We start from the raw sequence: 20,586 nt of genomic DNA, 5'->3' as shown, positions 1-20,586 counted from the left end.
TGAAGATCAAGAGTAGGTACCTCATAGAAGAGTAGGGCTGGGCTCAGTATCTTTCTCAGAAAAGCTTTGTGTGTGTCAGCTTTGCCCTGCACTCAGTAATGAAGTAAGTTCATGGTAACACTGTCTCATTTTAATCTCCTGTTGCAGCCTGTTCTTCCTAATATTCTAATATTCTAGAATAATTGTTACATTGGTGTTAGAATCAGACTGATTTCTGTTAGGAGTGTGGTGTGAAATATAAGTAAAAAGCAGCAACCTTTTGTATTGCTGGTTCTCTGCTTATTTTCTACTCAACATTGGGGGGTGGGGGGTTGAAATGACAGTGGAATGTGAGGGGGTTGGAAAACATCACCCTGGCATGGAAGCTGGTTTGGAATTCATGGTTTGGTTTGGTGATCTCTTTGGGGGTCTGTTATTGGTATTGCTTTGTAAGTTGTTCACTCTGTTGAATCCATTACGGTCTCTAAAAATGCAAAGAAAGCTGATAATGTTTCCACATTCAGTGGCAAAATGGTGACTTAAAGAGACAATTTCTCTTTTGTGCTTTTCCCAGGCCTTTTCTGTCAAGGACCTTTCTTCCCTCACCTCCATGACTCACTTTTCCTGGTTTCTAATAAGAGTTACCCGGTTACAGTTTATGCATTAAAGGCCTTAACTCAGCAGTATTTGCAATTTATTTTAATTAGCAGTGTGCTGTAGAAGAAAAGACTGTGGCCTGCCCTGTTGACAAAGGGAAGGTAGGCTAAGGGAGGGAGATAATAACAGACTATTTTAGGGTAAGTGTGAGATGAAGGCATGGTCTAGTTTGTCCTTTGATAGTTGGTGAGAAAAAGGATTAACAGTCAAATTAACCATTGTTAACTAGTTAACTGAGACAATGCAAATTTCCTTTGAAACTATGAAATCACTTTCATTCTTTCAAAAGTACTTTACAAGTTGGAATGGGAATGACTTTAATGTATTTTTAGGAAGTAAAAATGTATTTAGATTTCAAGAAGAAACCAGTAACTAATTGTGATTACTGTCTCACCGTTTTATAGTGTAAATGTATGTTTTGTGAGTTTTACAGGTTTTTTTCCAAAGGAAGGGTAGTTTGACTGCACAGATCACATGCTTTCAAGGAATCTCAAGAAACATTCAGATACGGTGAACCAAATGTGTTCAGCCACATCTCTGTTAAATGGTTAGAGTGACTGTAGCTGACCCTCTCAGGCTCACTTGGATTCCCTAGGGAAGAGAGCTTTGAACTCTTGAATACCAGACAAGTCCCAAGGGGGGTTTTCCCTGATGGCCCAGACAAAGACTCTTGAGTGTTTGTGCCTGGGCAGTATAAGAATTGAGAAGAATCTTTAACCTACTTGGTTGCACACGTGTGAAATTTGATACTTTTAAAATCTCCTGGTAACTCTGGGCTAGAAAAGTGTACTTTTTTCTCCTGTTAAATGTACATATACATTTTATTTTAAAAAAAAACACATTATAGAAGTCTTAACTTTATATTTTACAATAAAAGATACCAATATGTGCATTGTTTGTATAACTTCATCATTGGACCAGAATTTGAATCAGTGCTATGTTCCAGTAACTATAGATCATCATCACACTGAACCAAAATGCATAGTTGTTATGATATACCCTATATTTTTTTGAGTTTAGTTATTTTGAGAGAGACTGAGAGTATGCCCTTGAGCTGGGGCTGAGGGTAGGGGTGGGGGATTGGCAGAAAGAGGTAGAGAGGGAAATCTCAAGCCAGGCTCCGAGTGTTGTCAGCAAGGAGCCCCCATGCTAGGCTCGAACTCTTGAACTGTGAGATATGACTTGAGCCAAAATCAAGAGTCAGATGCTCATCTGACTGAGTCACCCAGGTGCCCCACGTTGTACCTTATTTTTTAAGACAATTTCACACCCATCTCATTTGAATCTGCTCTTCTGACAACCTTGGGGTAGGAAGAACAGTTTGTATTACTCTTAATTTATAGGAATTAAGTCTAATAAGTTATAACACTGGTCTAAACAGTGCTGTCCAGTAGAAATATAATGCAAGCCACATACATAATTTAAAGTTTTCTGGTAGCTACATTTAAAAGTAAAAAGAAAAAAGGTGAAATTAATTTGAATATATATTTTGTTCCTTTTTTTCCTCGCTTGTAGTAAGCATATCCATGGATGTTACAAGGGTGGTGGGATTAAATGGAATTGGAGCTCTTGGGCTCCTCAGCCCCACCAGGTTGTACCTTGTAGAAATATTTGAGTCCAGAGTTCTGAGACGTTACAGATGTTCAGAAAATATATATTTTGTTTAGTTCAGTATATACAAAACATTTCCATATGTGATCAAATTAAACATTATTAAGATTAAAACTTTTTTTCTCAGCTATTCTCTGAAATCTGGTAGGTATTTGACCTACACAAGTCTCTTGCACCAGCCATTCTGCCGTGCTTAGTAGCCGTATGTGTCTGGCAGCTATCCTGGCGGTCAGCACAAGTCTAGAATTGAAGCTTTAGTGCCAGTCACCTTCTAACAACTAGTCTCCAAACATCCTGCTGAGGAAACAAGCGTGAGTGTGGTGTTCTCATGAAATAATTATAAGTTATTATTTGTATACATAGTACTCCTGTTGGTAACAAGCTAAATAATGTCTCTTCTTACTTAGTTTCTTGAAATTATGAGAACATTTGTTACCCATGCACAGAACTATATTAGCTGCCCTTACTTGATAGGTATATGCATTTACATATTAGGTATAAGGCAGAAAAAACAAATACACGCACAAAAGTCACATTTTTAACTTGCCTGTGAGAGAAATAAATGCATTTATGGAAAGGTGGAAAATACAGACAGAATGGCCCCTGGGGATGGTTGCTAGGGAAATTTGAATTCACTTTGGGATGTTAGAAAGGAATTAATGCCAAGATTGAGGCAATCAAGGTAGACATGCTTACAACAGAGATGATTTCCTTATTGTAATTAACTCTTTTTTATTACCTTCAAGATTTTCCATAAAGAGATAATCTTATTTACTTGTTTTGCTGTTACATCTTTTTCTTTGCTTTCTTATTTACTGTGATCTCATCTTTTTAACACATTTCACCTGAGTGTGTGTGTGTGTGTGTGTGTGCGCGCGCGCGCGCGCGCGTGTTGCCAAGTACTCACTTTCCCTGTTTCGTGTTAATTAAAGGAAGAGAAGAGAGCCTGAGGTTTTTATGAGCAAGGAGGCAAAGGCAGATTTTTAAAAATAGAGCATATTATTCTGTGAAGGTGATGAAAGCATTCACCATGGCAGTGGATCTACTTTACCCGTAATGTGAAATACGCTTTTTGCATTTGTTTTGCCAGAGAATTCTGAAATTAGAAAACATGGAGAAGGTAATATACTACATAATTCGGAAAAAGGCTGAGGCTTAATTCTGATTGCAGTTGCGATTTGAATTTCCTGAGATGTGTATTTGTGTGTATGGGGGGTGAGGGGAGAGAGGGTGGGGATTGGGGGGGTGCATCACAATCCAAGACAGAAAAATCTGCATGTTTACTTTCTTAATTTCCCCTGGCCTTTCTTTATAATTTACATTTTTCCTGGTCCTGATTTATAACATATATTAAATATTTCTTATTCAGAACTTCAATTTCTGTGGAAAACATTTGGGAGTAAATAGATAATGTAATGTGTACATATGGCTGAGGTTTTGTGCCAGATGCTTCAGAAGATGTGAGGAAGATACCATTCTGAGGCTGCCGGCAAGCTTCGGCTCAGAGAAGCAAGTCAGGCACTTATTCCCCAGCTCTGATTCTCAGCAGAGCAGGATCAGAGTAGAAATGTTATGTGACATAAAAATGTATAGTTTTCTGACAATTATTCTCTTGGGGCCCCACTGGCTTCTCCACACTACTTTTCCCTCCCTCGAGCTTGTGTCCCAGCCCTTCAACCTTGAGACCCCTGCCCTCTGCTTATACCAAACTTCTGGTTGCTTCTTTGCGATGACCAATAGTGCCTTACTTCATACTCCTGTCCTGCCCTTCCCCCATCATAGCATTATGTTGGCATTTTGAGATTTACATTTTACAGTTCACTCTTCTAACATTCTTACATAGCAGTTCCTTGACTTCTCAAATACAGTGATTTTTCTCTCCAGTTTACTAGACAACCCTCTCTCTATACTTTTTCTTCTGAAATCTTGAACTCTCATTGGCATCTAGTTTTCCTGAACTTCTGTCACACCTTCTTGCTATCAGTGAGATCTTTGGGCCCTTAATTGCCTTCTACCCCACTTCTGATTTCTTTAAAACCTGAATTTCTTAAATAATCCAGGGTCCCCTGGTCAGACCTCAGTTCCCATCTCTGATGTGGATCGCTCTTCCAGGCTGGTTTCTTTGGTCCTGCTCATGGATTGTGATGTTCAGCTGTGTACATTGGGGAGACATTATTGTCCACTCTGGCTAGACTTTTTTTTTTGTAAAGTCCATTTATAAAACATTGGGACATATTTTTAACAAAAACTAAAAGTAACTTTTGTCTCTAACTCCTTCAGCTCTTTTAAAAATTTTTAAAAAGTAAACCTTTTAGTGGTGTCTGACTGGCTCAGTCAATGGAGCATGTAACTCTTAAGCTCGGGGTCATGAGTTTGAGCCCCATGTTGAGGGTAGAGTTTACCTAAAAATTTTTAAAAATTAAAAAAATTAAATCTTTTGTCTCAAGTATGGCATTTGTGTATAAGAAGCACAAAGTTTAGAGCATTATCACAAAGCAGAAACATCTGTGTAATTCTTACCCTGATGAGGAAATAGAATATAACTCACATTTCTCATTTCAGAAAAACTCTTCCCTGACCACACATCACACTCTGTCACTTTCCTTCTACCCTTGAGAACCAGGTTCCTCAAAGCAGTAGTCATTTCTGTCTACTGACATCTCAAGTCCCCAGCCTTTTCCAGTTACTTCTTCACTCTCTTGTGATTTCTAATAGTGTAGATTAGTGTTAATACTTTATATAAATGGAATTATACAGTATGTGGGTTTGGGTTTTTTTTTGGTGTAATTTTCACTTATCATGTTTGTAAGATCATGATTCATTCATTTTATGTAGCTGTAGTTTATTTGTTTGCATTGCTACATGGTATTCTATTGTGTGATCATATCACAATTGACTTACCCATTTTTACTGTTGCTGGACATTTTTTCCAATTTTTTACTATTGTGAAAAATGCTGCTGTGACATTCTCATTCATGTGTTTCAGTGCACATGTGCACACATTTCCCTACCTGTGAATGGTGTTTCTGGGGTCCTATAGGTTATACCTGTGTTTAGCCTTAGTTGAAACTGCCAGACAGTTTTCCAGAGTTAATTGTGCCGGTCGACACCCCCCACCAATAGAATTTGTCAACTTCCGTTGTTCCACGTTCCCATCAAAGCTGTTTTTCATTTTGGCTCTGCTGATGGGTGTATAGTGCCACATCATTTTTAAAAAACATTTTAATTATGGAAAAATTCAAATATGTAAAACTAGAAAAAAGGGTATGGTAAGGTCTTTGCTCTGCTTCTTCGACTATGAACTTGTATCATCTGGACTTGTGATACCATTCTGCAGTCCCTTACTTCTTTCACTATTCCTTTCACAGGTATTTCAGACTTGAACCTGCCTCCCAAAACCTTCTACCCACATTTTTTTTTTTTTGCCTCTTTTATTCTAAGTAAATGCTATTTGTCTCCTTTGTCACAGAAGAAATAGAGGCTATCAAGTACAAATTCCCTTAATTTCTTGTACTTTTGTGAATAAGCTTATCCATAATTGTACCATCCTCTTAACTCCTTCCCACCATTCTTATTTAAAGGTTGTCTTATTTCTTATTTTCTAGGCATCATTTTTTTCTGGGGTCTCGATCCTTCAGTTTCTGAGGGTTCTGCTCTGTATTTTTAAACTTCTTTCATTCTATTTGCTCTTTCCTTTTGACTTATATAAACATGCTCTACATTTCTTACTTTACAACAACCCTTCATTGACCACACATCACACACTGCAACTTTCCTTCTACCCTTGAGCCAGGTTCCTCAAAACAGTAGCCTTCTACTTCTGTCTCTGGTCACACACCTCATCCTTTGTAGTTAGCTATATCCCACTGCAGCTCCCCAAAGTCATCACTAAATCAGATTTGGCCTCGGTCAGCAGTGATGTTCTTTTTGTCAAACCTAGTGGATACATTTCAGTGTCATTTTTTTACATAGCAGATTTTAAGTTCTTCCTGTATAGGAGGCACTGCTAAGTGTGAGGGATAAAAGATTAAAAAATACCTTCCCAGTACTACAGAAATTTATGTCCTAGAAGTGGCAGGCTTATAAGATGACAATGAATTGTTATATTAGACCCTATTTATTGAAAGATGATACCAAGCTGTGTTAGAACTGTTCTCAAAGCTTTAGATACATTCTTTTATTTAATTCCTACAATAAAGTAGGCATTATTACTACTGATTCCCATTTTATTTTTAAAAATTTTTTAAATATTTATTTTTGAGAGAGAGAGAGAGAGCGCGCACAAGTGGGGGAGGGGCAGAGAGGGAGACAGAATCTGAAGGAGGCTCCAGGCTCTGAGCTGTTAGAACTCATGAACCATGGGGGCGCCTGGGTGGCTTAGTCGGTTGAGCTTCCGACTTTCGCTTAGGTCATGATCTCGTGGTTCATGGGTTCGAGCCCCGCGTCGGGCTCTGTGCTGACTGCCAGCTCAGAGCCTGGAGCCTGTTTCGGAGTCTGTGACTCCCTCTCTCTCTGACCCTCCCCTGCTCACGCTGNCTCCCTCTCTCTCTGACCCTCCCCTGCTCACGCTGTCTCTCTCTCTCTCTCTCCTAGAAATAAATAAAAAAAAAAAAAAAAAAAAGAACTCATGAACCATGATTAGAACCGTGGTTAGAACTCATGAACCATGGGATCATGACCTGAGCCAAAGTTGGATGCTTAAGTGTGCACCCCAGGCACCTGTATTGATTCCTATTTTAAAGGAGAAACACATGGACTTAAAAAAGGCTAGAAACTTGCCTGTGGCCAAGCATTTAGTAAGCTCAGTATGAATTTGAACCCAAATCTGACTTCGGAGCCCATGCTATTAATGGGCAGAACTGCTTCCATAATTCAGTATGCTAGTATTTCAGAAATGTCTGCACATTTAAGTGAGTCCAGAGAACTGCTGCTTACTTACTGCCTTTGCGTTGCAAAAGGGGAGGAGGTAGGTGATTGATTATCTTAAATTAGGACATATTTAGATCTGAAGTAGACATTTTGGTTCAATATCCTTAATTTATGTTTAAGCTCTAAAGAAGCAACAGGTCCAAAATGACAATAGGTTTCTTTTTTTTTAAAATTCCAAACCTGATATCTTTTTTTAAAATTTTTAAATGTTTTTTTTTTTAATTTATTTTTGCGAGAGAGATAGAGACAGCATGAGCAGGGGAGGGTCAGAGAGAGGGAGACACAGAATCTGAAGCAGGCTCCAGGCTCTGAACTAGCCGTCAGCACAGAGCCTGACACGGGGCTCGAACCCACAAACCATGAGATCATGACCTGAGCCGAAGCCAGACGCTTAACTGACTGAGCCACCCAGGTGCCCCAGGATTTACTAAAATTTCGTATAATGTTAGTATTAAAGTAATAAGGATCAGTCTTTGCTCCCATCAGCACATGGCCAGGTTTGTTCAGCTTTTTCTGGGCCGTGTCTTCTATGGAGGGGTTGTTCTGTTCTTTGCTTTCCTGGATACATGGTCTCCCATGGCCCTCCTTCCATGCTTTTCCCATAAGGACTGAAGGATGGTCTTGTCTCTCATTAATTACCTCTCCTCTTTCAAGCAGCTCCTTCACCTTCCCTCTAATCTGAGCTTCGCTCTACCTGAAGTTTGGTAGTTTTGCCCAGTGCCAAATCTGGAGGGTTATTTATTATTATTATTTTTAATTATTTATTTATTTTGGGAGAGATCAGGACTGAGATCATGACCTGAGCTGAAATCAGGAGTCAGACACTTAACCAACTGAGCCACCCAGGTGTTCCAAGTCTGGGGGTTTATTAAATCAGCTTTGGGATATACCCTCCAGAGATGAAGCCCTGAGACACTGTCACCTGAGTGAAAATATGTGCTTAAGGATGGGGCCATGTAAACAGTTGTCAACAGTAGAGGAACACATTGTGTAATATAGAGGAGAGGTCAGTTCTGCCTGTGAGGAACAGGAAAAAGCTTCAGAGAGGAGGGTAGAGGTAAGAGGTACTTTGATAAATGGCCAGAGATGCTCTGAGTGGGAGAAGGTGGAGAAGGGAGAAAGTGGGCATCATGTACAAACACCAGTGCTCCACAAATATGGACTTTCTTCTCTTTTTCTCCTTATTGCTTCCACTGATTTCTTTGATTTCCTGTGTATGGGTGGCCCCAGACACTTTGACAGTTACAGTTTCATCTTTTTTATTTATTTTTTATTTTTTAATTTTTTTTAAATGTTTTATTTATTTCTAGGAGAGAGAGAGAGATAGCGCGAGCAGGGGAGGGTCAGAGAGAGAGGGAGTCACAGACTGAAACAGGCTCCAGGCTCCTAGCTGGCAGTCAGCAGAGAGCCCGACGCGGGGCTCGAACCCACGAACTGCGAGATTATGACCCAAGCGAAAGTCGGACGCTTAACCGACTAAGCCACCCAGGCGCCCCCAGTTTCATCTTTAATAGAGGAAAGTCTTAACTGATTTCCACCTTTTAGTCACATGTTAAGTTTTCTCTACTATTTTGAAATAGACTATCTTTCATCTATAGTAGATCCATTCTGTTTCCTTCTCTTGTATGAAGGTGCTTGTGCTTGTGAGTTATGTTGTATTTTGTTTTTCTTTTCTTTCTTGCTTGCTTGCTTTGGTCTTTAAAATAAAATGTGGGGTGTCTGGGTGGCTCGGTCCCTTAAGCAACTGACTTGGTTTCTCAGGTTGTGATTTTGTGGTTCATGAGTTCAAGCCCTGTGTTGGACTCTGCAGCTGGCAGCATGGAGCCTGCTTAGGATTTTCTCCCCACGCCCCCCCCCCAATCATTCTATCTCTGTCTCTCTCAAAATAAATAAATAAACTTAAAAGAAAAATAAAACAACTGTCAGATGTTCACTGGGGGTACCGGGGAGGAAGGACACATAGTAAAGCAAGAAAAGTGCTTATGGTGGAGGACTTACCAGTTGCCCAGGTGTACATAGAGGACATCTAATCCAGTCCGTGTTTGGGCACAATGAATGCTTCCTAGAAGAAGTCTCTGCACTCTGACATGATCTTTAAAATCCCCGGCCATATGCCATCACTGGTCAAACTTCACATTCAGTATCTTGATATAGGTAAAGACATGAAAAATATGTTCGAAGCTGTTCTCTTTATTTCCCAACTGACAGAAAAACAGGAAGCCTTCCTTCATTCAGCAAATTTGTTAAAACTTAGCTTGTGGTTTTCTGACCAAATACAGGTAGATTTGTGTATTTTCTTTCATAGCTTTTGTGTTCTCCTTTTTTAAGACAGCCTCTCAAAACATTATTGAAAATCCTCTTGTTTACTTCTTTTTTAAAAAATCAACCACAAGGTTTCATAAGCACTTTACATTTACCCATGATTTTAAGATTGCAGTAAGGAAAAGATCGGTTGAAGACCATCCAGGTTAATATGTAGCCTAAGTTTGAAGAACTCAGTTAAAGAAATCAAAGCAGAATGGAAGCAAAATGAGATAAAAACAGAGAGGGAGACAAATCATAAGAGACTTTTAAATACGAGGAAGAACTGAGGGTTGCTGGAGGGGTGGTGGGTGGTGGGATGAGCTAAATGGGCAAGGGGCATTAAGGAGGGCACTTGTGGGCATGAGCACTGTTATGTAAGTGATGAATCCCTAAATTCTATCCTTGAAATCATTACACCATATATTAACTAACTTGGATTTAAATTTTAAAAAAAGAAAAAATCAAAGCAGGTCATCAGTTCAAAATGTTGCCTTCCAGCTATAGGAATGAAGTCTTCCATTATCTCCAATTCTACTCTATTCTGAGGGTAGCAAGAGTTCTAATGTTTGGTAGGAGATGGCAACATCAAGGCTAAAAAAGTACTTTGATGTGCTGGTGTCATTTTCATGCTACAGTAGAAGACAGACTGGGCAGAAGAGAAGCTCTGAAGATTCAAGTGATTGAAATCTGAAAGTTAAAAAAAAAAAAAAGCAAGCAGAAAACCATGAGATGTTTTTTTAGTCATTGCCAAAATGGGTTGTGATTCTGTTTGTTTACATATATAATCCAGTGCTGAGCACTTACTAACTGGACTCAGCAAATACTTGTGGTTGATCATGTTCTATGTGTTTTATCACGCTGAATATGTTTAATTAAATTATAAGATTTGTTATATGATTTAGTTTTCAGGCCATGTTTGAATCTGCAAGTAGTTTGCAAAAATTATCACTCAATCTGCTGCATAGATAGAACTGAGCAGCACATATTAGGAACGAATCCCCAGAGACATTGCATGGGACCAAGTGTCTCCCTTTTGTCTTGTATTAATTTGTGACTGTTGGATACTTCCACACTTGAAAAACTATGCCTCTTTGCAAAGAGGGCCCTTCAGTGTTGCTAGGAAACCCAATAACTGTTTTGTACAATCTTGAGATTTTAATTCATTTCTAGTGCAGCACATTGAAGAGCAGTTGAATGTTTTAAGCTTTTTTTTTTTGGAAAAAGAAATACTGAAAGCCATTTAAAAATCTGTTAAAATTTTTTTTTAACAGCATACACATTAACAGAATATCAGTATAAAGCAGAAATGGGCTGTCACCCTTCTTAAAATATCAGTTCTCAAACAATAACTGCTGTTAAGAGTTTGGTATATATCTTTCCAGAGCGCTTTAATACATATGTAACTGTCTCCTAAGGTAGTCTTTTAATAAAACATAATTTTTATGTGTCAAACAAGAAAGAATGAAAGATAACTGTCATGAAAACTAACTGGCATTTTATTCTAATGACTGTGCAATAAGAAGTACAGAGTATGGTTAGGAGGGCTTGAACATTATACACATTTTATGTTTGATGTCATTTAACATTTTTACTTTTTTTTTAAGTTTAATTATTATTATTATTTTTAAAATATTTTTATTTATTTCTAGGAGAGAGAGAGAGAGACAGCGTGAGCAGGGGAGGGTCAGAGAGAGAGGAAGTCACAGACTCTGAAACAGGCTCTAGGCTCTGAGCTGGCAGTCAGCACAGAGCCCGACGCGGGGCTCGAACCCACGAACCACGAGATCATGACCCAAGCGAAAGTCGGACGCTTAACTGACTAAGCCACCCAGGCGCCCCTAAGTTTAATTATTTTTGAGAGAGAGCACAAGTCAGTGTGGGAGGGACAGAGAGGGAGAGAGTAACTTTCTTGATTTTTATAAAATAAAAACTCTAGAAGCACTGAATAACCAGAAAGTTTAATGGTTAATAACAAAATTTCATTCTCTTATATATTGTTCCTTCTATGTTTTGGGGCTGTGTCTTGATTCCTTTTGGAATGGAATTTTCTTTCTGGAGTATAGATTGTTCTTAATATGTAAAGTATTAATAGATTAAGTGCAGGTGACAAAGGAAGGAGATCTTCAAATAACAGGAACAACTTCTAGGGGATTAATACTTCTTTTCAACCTTTATAAAATTGATCAAATTTATAACCTGTTCTTTTTTTCTACTAATGTGCAAGGAACTACAACAGAAGATAGGGGTATCCACAATTTCTTTTAACCCTTTTGGAGCTAATGATTTAAATTAGGACATGAGTTTTTAAAAATTCATTTAAAAATACAAGGTATTATGGGAAGAAGATAAGCTCATCAACATCTAGAACATAAGAGGGCGCCTGGGTGGCTTAGTCGGTTAAGTGTCCAACTTTCGCTTAGATCATGATCTCGTGGTTCGTGGGTTCAAGGCCCGCGTCGGGCTCTGTGCTGACTGCCACCTCAGAGCCTGGAGCCTGTTTCAGAGTCTGTGACTCCCTCTCTCTCTGACCCTCCCCTGCTCACGCTGTCTCTCTCTCTCTCTCTCTCTCTCTCCTAGAAATAAATAAAACATTAAAAAAAAAAAAACATCTAGAACATAAGACAAAACCGTGGAGGCTATCTAAGTCAACTTTGCAATAAAACTTACAAACGAATAAAACCCCAGGATAGTATATGCCAAGTGCCAAATGGATGATCCAGAGACCAGAAAGTAAAGAAAGTACTATGAATATGTGTATAAAGAAAGAAAGAAAAATCAATGTAGATTAGAAGGCAGGAGAATGAATGAATGACATAGGAATGGAACTGAGTATATTAGAAAGGTAGAAAGTATTTATTCAGGGGCGCCTGGGTGGCTTAGTCAGTTAAGTGTCCGACTTTCACTTAGGTCATGATCTTGCGGTTCGTGGGTTCGAGCCCTGCGTCGGACTCTGTGCTGACTGCCAGTCAGAGCCTAGAGCCTGTTTCAGAGTCTGTCACTCCCTTTCTCTCTGACCCTCCCCTGCTCACGGTGTCTCTCTCTCTCCTAGAAATAAATAAAACATTAAAAAAAAAAAAAAAGAAAGTATTCAGAGGACTGAATATTAATTCAGGAGAAGCACTTGAGCTTATATACATAAAAATCAAATAATTTTAAATAGAAATGCGGGCATGAAATGGAGATTGGTAATGGACCTTTTTTAGGATATTGAATAAAATAGTTCATTTAGGCTGAATCAGTGAGTTGGATGGTATATCATCAGTCTTTGCTTTGTAACAAACCAACCCAAACTCTACAGGCTTAAAACAAAAACTATGTGCTAGTTCATAATCCTGGGAGTCGTCATTTTAGGCTAAGCTGAGATGAGGAGTTCTAGGCTCACTCACAGGGCTGCAGACAACTGGTCTAGACTGGGGCTGGGTTTTCTGAGGTGGCTGCACGTCCAGTGGTTGCAGCTGTTGGCTGAACACGTCGGTTCTCTCCTGTGTGGTTTGGTCACTTGGTGGCAGAGGTCTGGGGGTGAGAGTGGGAGCAACGGGGCCTTGCGAGGCCTTGCCTTAGAACTCACACAGCAGCACTCACTGGTCAGAGTTAGGCCAGCCTCTGACTTAAGGGAGCAGAGTCCATATCCAGTTTTAATCTGCTTTTTGAGGAATGCATTTAAATGTGATTAAAAGCTTAGGATGGTGTTTGAATATAAATGGCTTGAATATAACCCTGCTTTTCTTTCATTCTCAATCTATTAGCTTTAACTTTATTAGCATTTTATTACAGGTGACAGTAGATATGTATTAAGCCTCTTTGAGGAATAATGGAAAGCATCATGGGATGGCTAGTAATTTAATTAATTTATTTTGGCTTGGTCTGTTGGAATTTATTATTTGGAAAACAACATCAAAATGATCATTATAGAGATTTAGGACTTGAATTTACTTATTCTTTTTTTTTAGGTAGGCTCCATGCCCAACATGGAGCCCAGTGCTGGGCTTAACTCATGACCCTGAGATCAAGACCTGAGCTGAGATCCAGAGTTGGATGTTTAAGTTGGATATTGAACCACTCAGCCACCCGTATTCTTAATTTTGGTCTAGAACGTTAATATGTTCGTCACAGCAGGGGAAGGAAGGGGGAGACAGGCAGGTCCCATGTACCGTAATCTCAGTGCTTAGGACCTCTTCCAGGTCATCATTGAGCCCTGAAAGTCAGTGTTGGGTTATGGAGAAGACCAAATGTTAGGACCATTTGAAACTTTGGTTCTGTATACATTGATACTTGAAGTTTATATGCAAGAAAATGTTGGGTTATCACAAGGAAAGCAGATAGTGCTATGCAAACTTTTATAGTGTAAATAGTTAAAATAAGTTTTATGTGATAGTTTATTTACACATTAAATTTACATTTCATATCAAATTGTTGCCTTTTCAGACTTTGATCTTATAAGACCTATTGGACAAACCTATTTTATATGTGAGTTGATATGAACAAAACTGCTTTTCTCTTGAAAAACAAAATGTAAATTGATTAAACTCTATACTTTTTATCTAATATACATCAAGAAACTATTATTTTGCTTATAGTTTTACTATTTTTTTTTTTTTTTTGCATGTAAGTAATACTAGTTTTGCAGCAAAGAGGAGACTTTTTGTATACTTCTTACAAAGATTCAGTGGGTTTAGGAGGTGCCTGGATGGCTCAGTTGCTTAAGCATCTGACTTCAGCTCAGGTCATGATCTCAGGGTTCCTGAGTTTGAGCCCTGCATTAGGCTCTCACAGACCCTGCTTCAGATCTTCTGTTGCCATCTGTCTCCGCCCCTTCTCCATTTGTACACCTCTCTCTCTCTCTCTCTCTCTCTCAAAAATAAGTAAACAAAAGAAAATAAAGATTCAGTGGGTTTAAGCCATTTCTTTTAACAAACTCAGATGAGTCTTGGAATTTTTGTTTGGGGCTCAGGACATCTTATTTTGGTTTTTACATACTTTTCAAATACTGCCATTCAGCATTAATTTTCTGTGACCTAAGTGAAAGTTTTATAGAATACAAACTCCAGAATAACTTATGGAATTTTAAGATGTCTTTTTAACAATAATATAATAAGTATGACAGACATTTTTCAGAAGAGAAATAGGAAGAGAGAAACAGTAAGAAAAGTCTTCAAGATAATATTAAGGTCAAATATTTGGTAATTTTAAAAGTACATACTTTTTTTTTTAAGTTTATTTATTTTGAGAGACAGAGTAGAGGAAGGGCAGAGAAAGAGGGAGAGAGAGAACCCCAGGCAGGCTCCATACTGTCAGCGCGGAGCCCAGTGTGGGGCTCACACTCATGAACTGTGAGATCATGACCTGAGCTGAAACCAAGAATTGGACGCTTAAGTGACTGAGCCGAATAAATACTTATTTATTTTGTATAAGCTTTATGTCCATTGTGGAGGTTGAACTCATGACCCATTGTGGAGCACGACTCATGAGATTAAGAGCATACACTCTACCAACTAACCCAACCAGGCACCCCTAATTTAATAAAAATTAAGAATTAAAAAAGCCTTGGTGGAAAACATGTCAAAATTCATTAGCATGTGCCCCAGCAGCAAGAGTTCCCAGTGTGTCTATGACACTATGACAAGGTTGAATTAACGTAGCCCTGAGCTGGTATGATATAACTGACCTTTTAGAGACTGTAGTTAAATTCAGTTTTAAACATCTACTTGGATATAGACTACTCTCTACTAATAGAAACTTGTATGGCACATAATGTTGGGATATTCATAGTGCTCTTAAAGGAAATTGTATCAAATGAGATGCTATTAATATTGGCACTCCCTTTCTACAGAGGCACAAACTAAAAACTGGGGACCACTGTGTTTGGACCTCCTCACTCTCTTCCCAAATCACAGCCTGTTCTCTTGAACAGCTCGGTATGCTACCAGCCTAACAGCAGGTGCTTAGTCCATGTTTCTTTCTCCAGATTTCACCAGCAGTTTGAGTATCACTACTCCTGATCAGATGATTGAAAAGGCCAAAGGGGAAACTGCTTATTTGCCGTGCAAATTTACCCTCAGTCCAGAAGACCAGGGACCACTGGACATCGAGTGGCTGTTGTCACCAGCTGATAATCAGAAGGTGGATCAAGTGGTAAGTTTGCTAAGTGCTTGTTCAGCCAGTAGAAGTCTGTGGAACTTGTCTTAGGTGTCCATCACTATGTTGATCACACGGACAGGGGTGGGGATAGGGGGAGCTATGAAGAAAGCCCCAGACTTCTCTGGCTTGTGGTATGGGGGAGGAAGACAGTCACTGGTGAAAAGTGAGGACACGCGTAATAGAGTGCAATGAATAACAAGTGGTGTACGATAGAGAATGCTTTAAGGAAGGGAGAAGGGACTTAGGAATGTTCTGAAAATCTGAAGTTGGAAATGTGAGCCAAGGCATGGTGGGAGGAGCCTGTGGAATAGGCATGATGCATGGCAGGAATATGCACAATGTGCTAGGGGATAGTGAGGAAATTAGACTTGGTGAAGAATTGATTGGAATTCAGTATTTTGTTTTTTGTTTTTATTCTTTTTAGAATTCAGTGTTTTTAATTTTTTAATTTGTGTAATGTTTATATTTTGAGAGAGAGAGACCGAGCACAAGCAGGGGGAGGGCCAGAGATAGAGGGAGACACAGAATCTGAAGCAGGCTCCAGGCTCTGAGCTGTCAGCACAGAGTCCGACTTGGGGCAAACTCACAAGCTGAGCCATGAGATCATGACCTGAGCCGAAGTTGGATGCTCAACCGACTGAGCCACCCAGGCACTCCTTGAATTCAGTTTTTAACACAAGAATTCTCTTACCTGTATAACAGTCACCGTGTGTGATGGTGTAATTTAGGTACATGTTATGACAGTCTGTTTTCTGTATTCTTCAAGTTAAATATCCTGTGCAATGAATTTCTTAGCAAAACAAAGTCTTCAGACCAAAACAGTTTATAAAATATTTCATCTTAAATTAAAAGGAAATATTGTTACAGAAGTTTTCTTTTAAAAAAATTTAAAGAAAAAAAATTTTTTTTAAATGTTTTATTCATTTCTAGGAGAGAGAGAGAGAGACAGCGTGAGCAGGGGAGGGTCAGAGAGAGAAGGAGTCACAGACTCTGAAGCAGGCTCCAGGCTCTGAGCTGGCAGTCAGCACAGAGCCCGACGCGGGGCTCGAACCCACGAACCGCGAGATCACGACCTAAGCGAAAGTCGGACGCTTAACCGACTAAGCCACCCAGGCGCCCCTAAAAATTTTTTAATTTATTTCTGAGAGAGAGAGAGAGAGAGAGAGATACAGCGTGAGCGGGGGAGGGTCAGAGAGAGAGGGAGACACAGAATCTGAAGCAGGCTCCAGGCTCTGAGCTGTCAGCACAGAGCCCGACGCGGGGCTCGAACCCACGAACCGCGAGATCACGACCTAAGCGAAAGTCGGACGCTTAACCGACTAAGCCACCCAGGCGCCCCTAAAAATTTTTTAATGTTTATTTTTGAGAGGGAAAGAGAGAGAGAGAGAGCGCACACATATGTGTGAGTTGGGGAGGGGCAGAGAGAGAGAGAGGGAGACACAGAATCCGAAGCAGGCTCCAGGCTCTCAGCTGTCAGCACAGAGCCAGGCGTGGGGCTTGAACTCATGGACTACAAGATCATGACCTGAGCCAATGTTGGACACTTAACCAACTGAGCCACCCAGGTGCCCCTATAGAAGTTTTTTTAAATTATAAAGTATTAAGAGCCTAATGTGGAAAACCTAGAAAGCCAGAAGTGGCACAAAGGAGGGAAATTGCCCAATAATCTCATCTCCAAATACATATATCATATTTTGCCTTTGAATAGTAGCAAAATATTTCACCTAACTTAGAATGTTGCATATTAGCTTTGTCTGACACATTTAATTTTTTTTATTCATTTAAAATTTTTTTGAAGATTTTATGTTTTTTTTTTTTTTTTTTTTAAAGTAATCTCTGCATCCAACATGGGATTTGAACTCACAACGGCAAGATCAAGAGTTTCACACTCTACTTGGCAAGCCAGCTAGACACCCATGGACACATTTAATTTTTTTAAAAAACATTTTATTAGACCAGGGAGAGAAAACCAAGTGTAAATATTTAGAGGAATATAGTAACACATACATTTGGAAGAGAAAACTTATTTTTATTTATGGTCCATATAAAAGAAGGGATTATTAAGCCATTTAATGGCTGAGTCAGTACAGTTAGATACTTAACTATTTTTAGCAGTTTCAGGCAGTTTTCGCATGACTTACTTGTGAAGGAAGAAATGAATGTCTTTCCCAGATTGTGAATGACTGGGCCACCCCCTCCAAGGACATACCTCTGCCCTGATTCTGCTGCTGGAACTTCCTTCTGTCTCCCTAAGCAAAATAGAGCCTGACTCATTTTGTCTGCTCAGCCCAGATATCCTGTACCTTCCTGCCTTGCTCTGCTTTCCCCTTTCTCTCTTTCCATGTCAGTGCCAGCACCCTGGACACAGGCTGCCACCTAAGGTTCTGCGTACTCCTTACACCCTGGCCAATGCAGAGGCCATCTCCCCTTAGAGCCCGTGACCACTCCCGTGGTTTAGATGAATGAATGGAGAGTGTGGGTCTTCAGTGCTTCTGGCTTAGGACTCAGATGTGAAGCTGTGTGACAAGTTACATGTAGAGACCAAGAAGCACAGTATACCCTGGTAGTCAGCCTTGTGTGTCCATTTGTGGAAGGAGGGCCCAGGGTCTTCTGTACTGAATGAGAGGCACAGCTTTGTTGCTTACAGACTTTTGAGACAAGTATGAGACTAGAGACTAGATTTAAGTGTCCATTTCTGGGTCTAGAGACCTAGCCTCCAACCTAAAACATAGTAAAATCAAACCAAAGGTAAAAGGGATAGGAAAAAATTGATGTAGAAGAGGATGCTGATAGAGAGTTTCAGCTACATTATATGTTAGCTGAGCCATTATTTAGTTAAAGTAAGTAGTCACTGCGGCAGGGCACTGGACTGGAGAAATTACCATCCTTGTTTCCTGTGTGATTTTAGTCCACAAACAGTTACCATGCACAGACTATGCACTTACTATGTGCTGGGCAATATTGTATATTCTTTAATTATATATACTTATTTAAGCCTTAAAATAACACCCTAAATGAGAAGTATTATACATGTGAAGAAGAGGAAATGGATGCCCAGAGATTTGAAGGAACATGCCCAGGAGTACACAGCTAGCAACAGAGCTGTTGGGGTTTGAACTCTGTTCTCTCTCACTCCCCTCCTGTGCTTTATTATTCTTTATACTTTCCTGTACTGTACCGCCTCCCATGTTTCATAAGCCTCTATCCTCGTGTGTGAAATAGGAATAACAAATACACTTACCTCTCAGGATTGTGATAATTCACTAAAATACCATATGCATAAGGATTTTGTAAGCTTAAAGTCACACAAAAATGTCAGTACCAAGTCAGTAAGCGTACCAAGTCAAATGGATCTGGTTTGTATCTTGCCTGTGACTTTGCAAAAATTGAACTGTGAGTGCTACTGCTTTCCTCAGCTTCAAGGTTAAATGTGGACAGTGGCACCACCCTGGCAGGGTTGTGAAGAGGAATCAAAATTGCCTGGTAAATGTTAGTTCTCCATTTCATAACCACCATTTGTACTATTGTTTTCATGGGAAAATACTAAGAGTTTACAAAATAACTAATAAGACACCTTGTCAGACTCTCCTCAAAGGATTACTAAGGTGTGTTTGTAGCAAAACGAGGGATTGAATAAAGGAGTCAGTAGTTAAATGCAGAGAAAGATAGGACAGCCTCATTTGAGGAGTTCACAGTGTTGATATTGACAAGTCAGTATGAAAAGTAGATGCAGCAAAGACAGAAATGACTTGTGTCTATAGAGTAAGTCAGCTGTGGACCTTTCAGTTGCTGCCTTTTATTTACTTACCAAACTGATACTGAGTGCTTCCTAGATGCAGACATTTAATATATAAGTTAAGACATGTATTGGGTAAGGAGTGGGGTTAGAATGGCTATCACACAGGAGATGTGATAATACAGAAAAGAACCCAAATCCCTGCCATCAAGAAATTCCTGCACATGACACTATTTCTGATTATCCTGCCCATAGTTAACATCTCAGATGAAAGTTACTTGTCAGATATAGACTCTAGTCATGTTCTCTGATTTTTATTGGAGTTTGGTGCTGCTGCTCTTTGACCGTTGGGTCTCAGATGACCAGAATGATGGATTCATTAGCGAATGTGAAAATTATAAAGTATATTAGATTTGGTGATAGAGATGACTTGTAATTGCCTTCCAAGCCAAGTTTAACACAGAATTTATTTTCCCTCTAAATCTAGCCTTTAGTTATTTCTGTTAAAGCTTGTAACAATGACTCAGAAAACTCAGTGGAATTAGAAAGGGGTCTTTGCTCTCAGCCTCAAAAGAATCATTGAAAGGTCCTGTTAACCAGAGCACATGTGTCTCAAGAGGTTTATTTTATGACTTTATCTTTTAGAGTCTAGAACCCTCAAGTGCCTCTGACTTCTAAGGCAAAAAATGTTATCTTTTTTTGTTGTTGTCACACAAAACAACAGGTACATTATCGCAAGCCTTTTACCTGATTTTATGCATTTGGGTGACATACTGCAGCCTCTGAGACAGCTGGAAAATAGAGTGTGTAGGAATCCACACGTCTGTGTTCTTGCCCAGCTTCACTAAATCACTCTGTTATGTAGAGCTGTGTTACTGATGTTGGGTCATCATTTCCCTATTTATTTGTTTATTTTGTCTTGTGAATTTGTTTTTATTGGGACATAAGGGATGGGTTGGGAAATGTCCATTCTCAGCTTCCCAGGACAGCCTCTGGAGGCTTTTTTTCCTTGGAGCTGCTGTTCTTGCCACCAGCAGCTTCCTCAGGTCCACTGCTGAGCAACTCCTGGTCTCTCCCTTTTAAATGAAAGTGTGTGCCCATATTCAAGATCATATCGCTCTCTGTTTTCTTTTTTTTTAAAGATTTTATTTTTATTTTTTAACGTTAATTTATTTTCGGAGAGACAGAGTATTAGTTGGGGAGGTACAGAGAGAGGAAGACACAGAATGCGA

General features: G+C 39.5%; 1 protein-coding gene across 3 annotated transcripts in view; it reads left to right on the top strand.

Annotated features, from left to right (window-relative positions):
• The window catches only part of CXADR (CXADR Ig-like cell adhesion molecule), a 53,643-nt gene that overhangs the window by 6,166 nt on the left and 26,891 nt on the right, over positions 1-20,586 (top strand). For all 3 annotated transcript variants that reach the window (XM_039253764.1, XM_039253765.1, XM_039253763.1), the window contains exon 2: positions 15,446-15,612. In XM_039253764.1, coding sequence (XP_039109695.1) covers positions 15,446-15,612 — 167 coding nt within the window. The remainder of the gene's footprint in view (positions 1-15,445; positions 15,613-20,586) is intronic.

The sequence above is a fragment of the Hyaena hyaena genome, unplaced genomic scaffold (genome assembly GCF_003009895.1).
Source record: "Hyaena hyaena isolate Hyena2069 unplaced genomic scaffold, ASM300989v1 scaffold_461, whole genome shotgun sequence".
Taxonomy (NCBI): Eukaryota; Metazoa; Chordata; class Mammalia; order Carnivora; family Hyaenidae; genus Hyaena; species Hyaena hyaena.
This window is presented reverse-complemented; position numbering and strand designations above follow the sequence as displayed.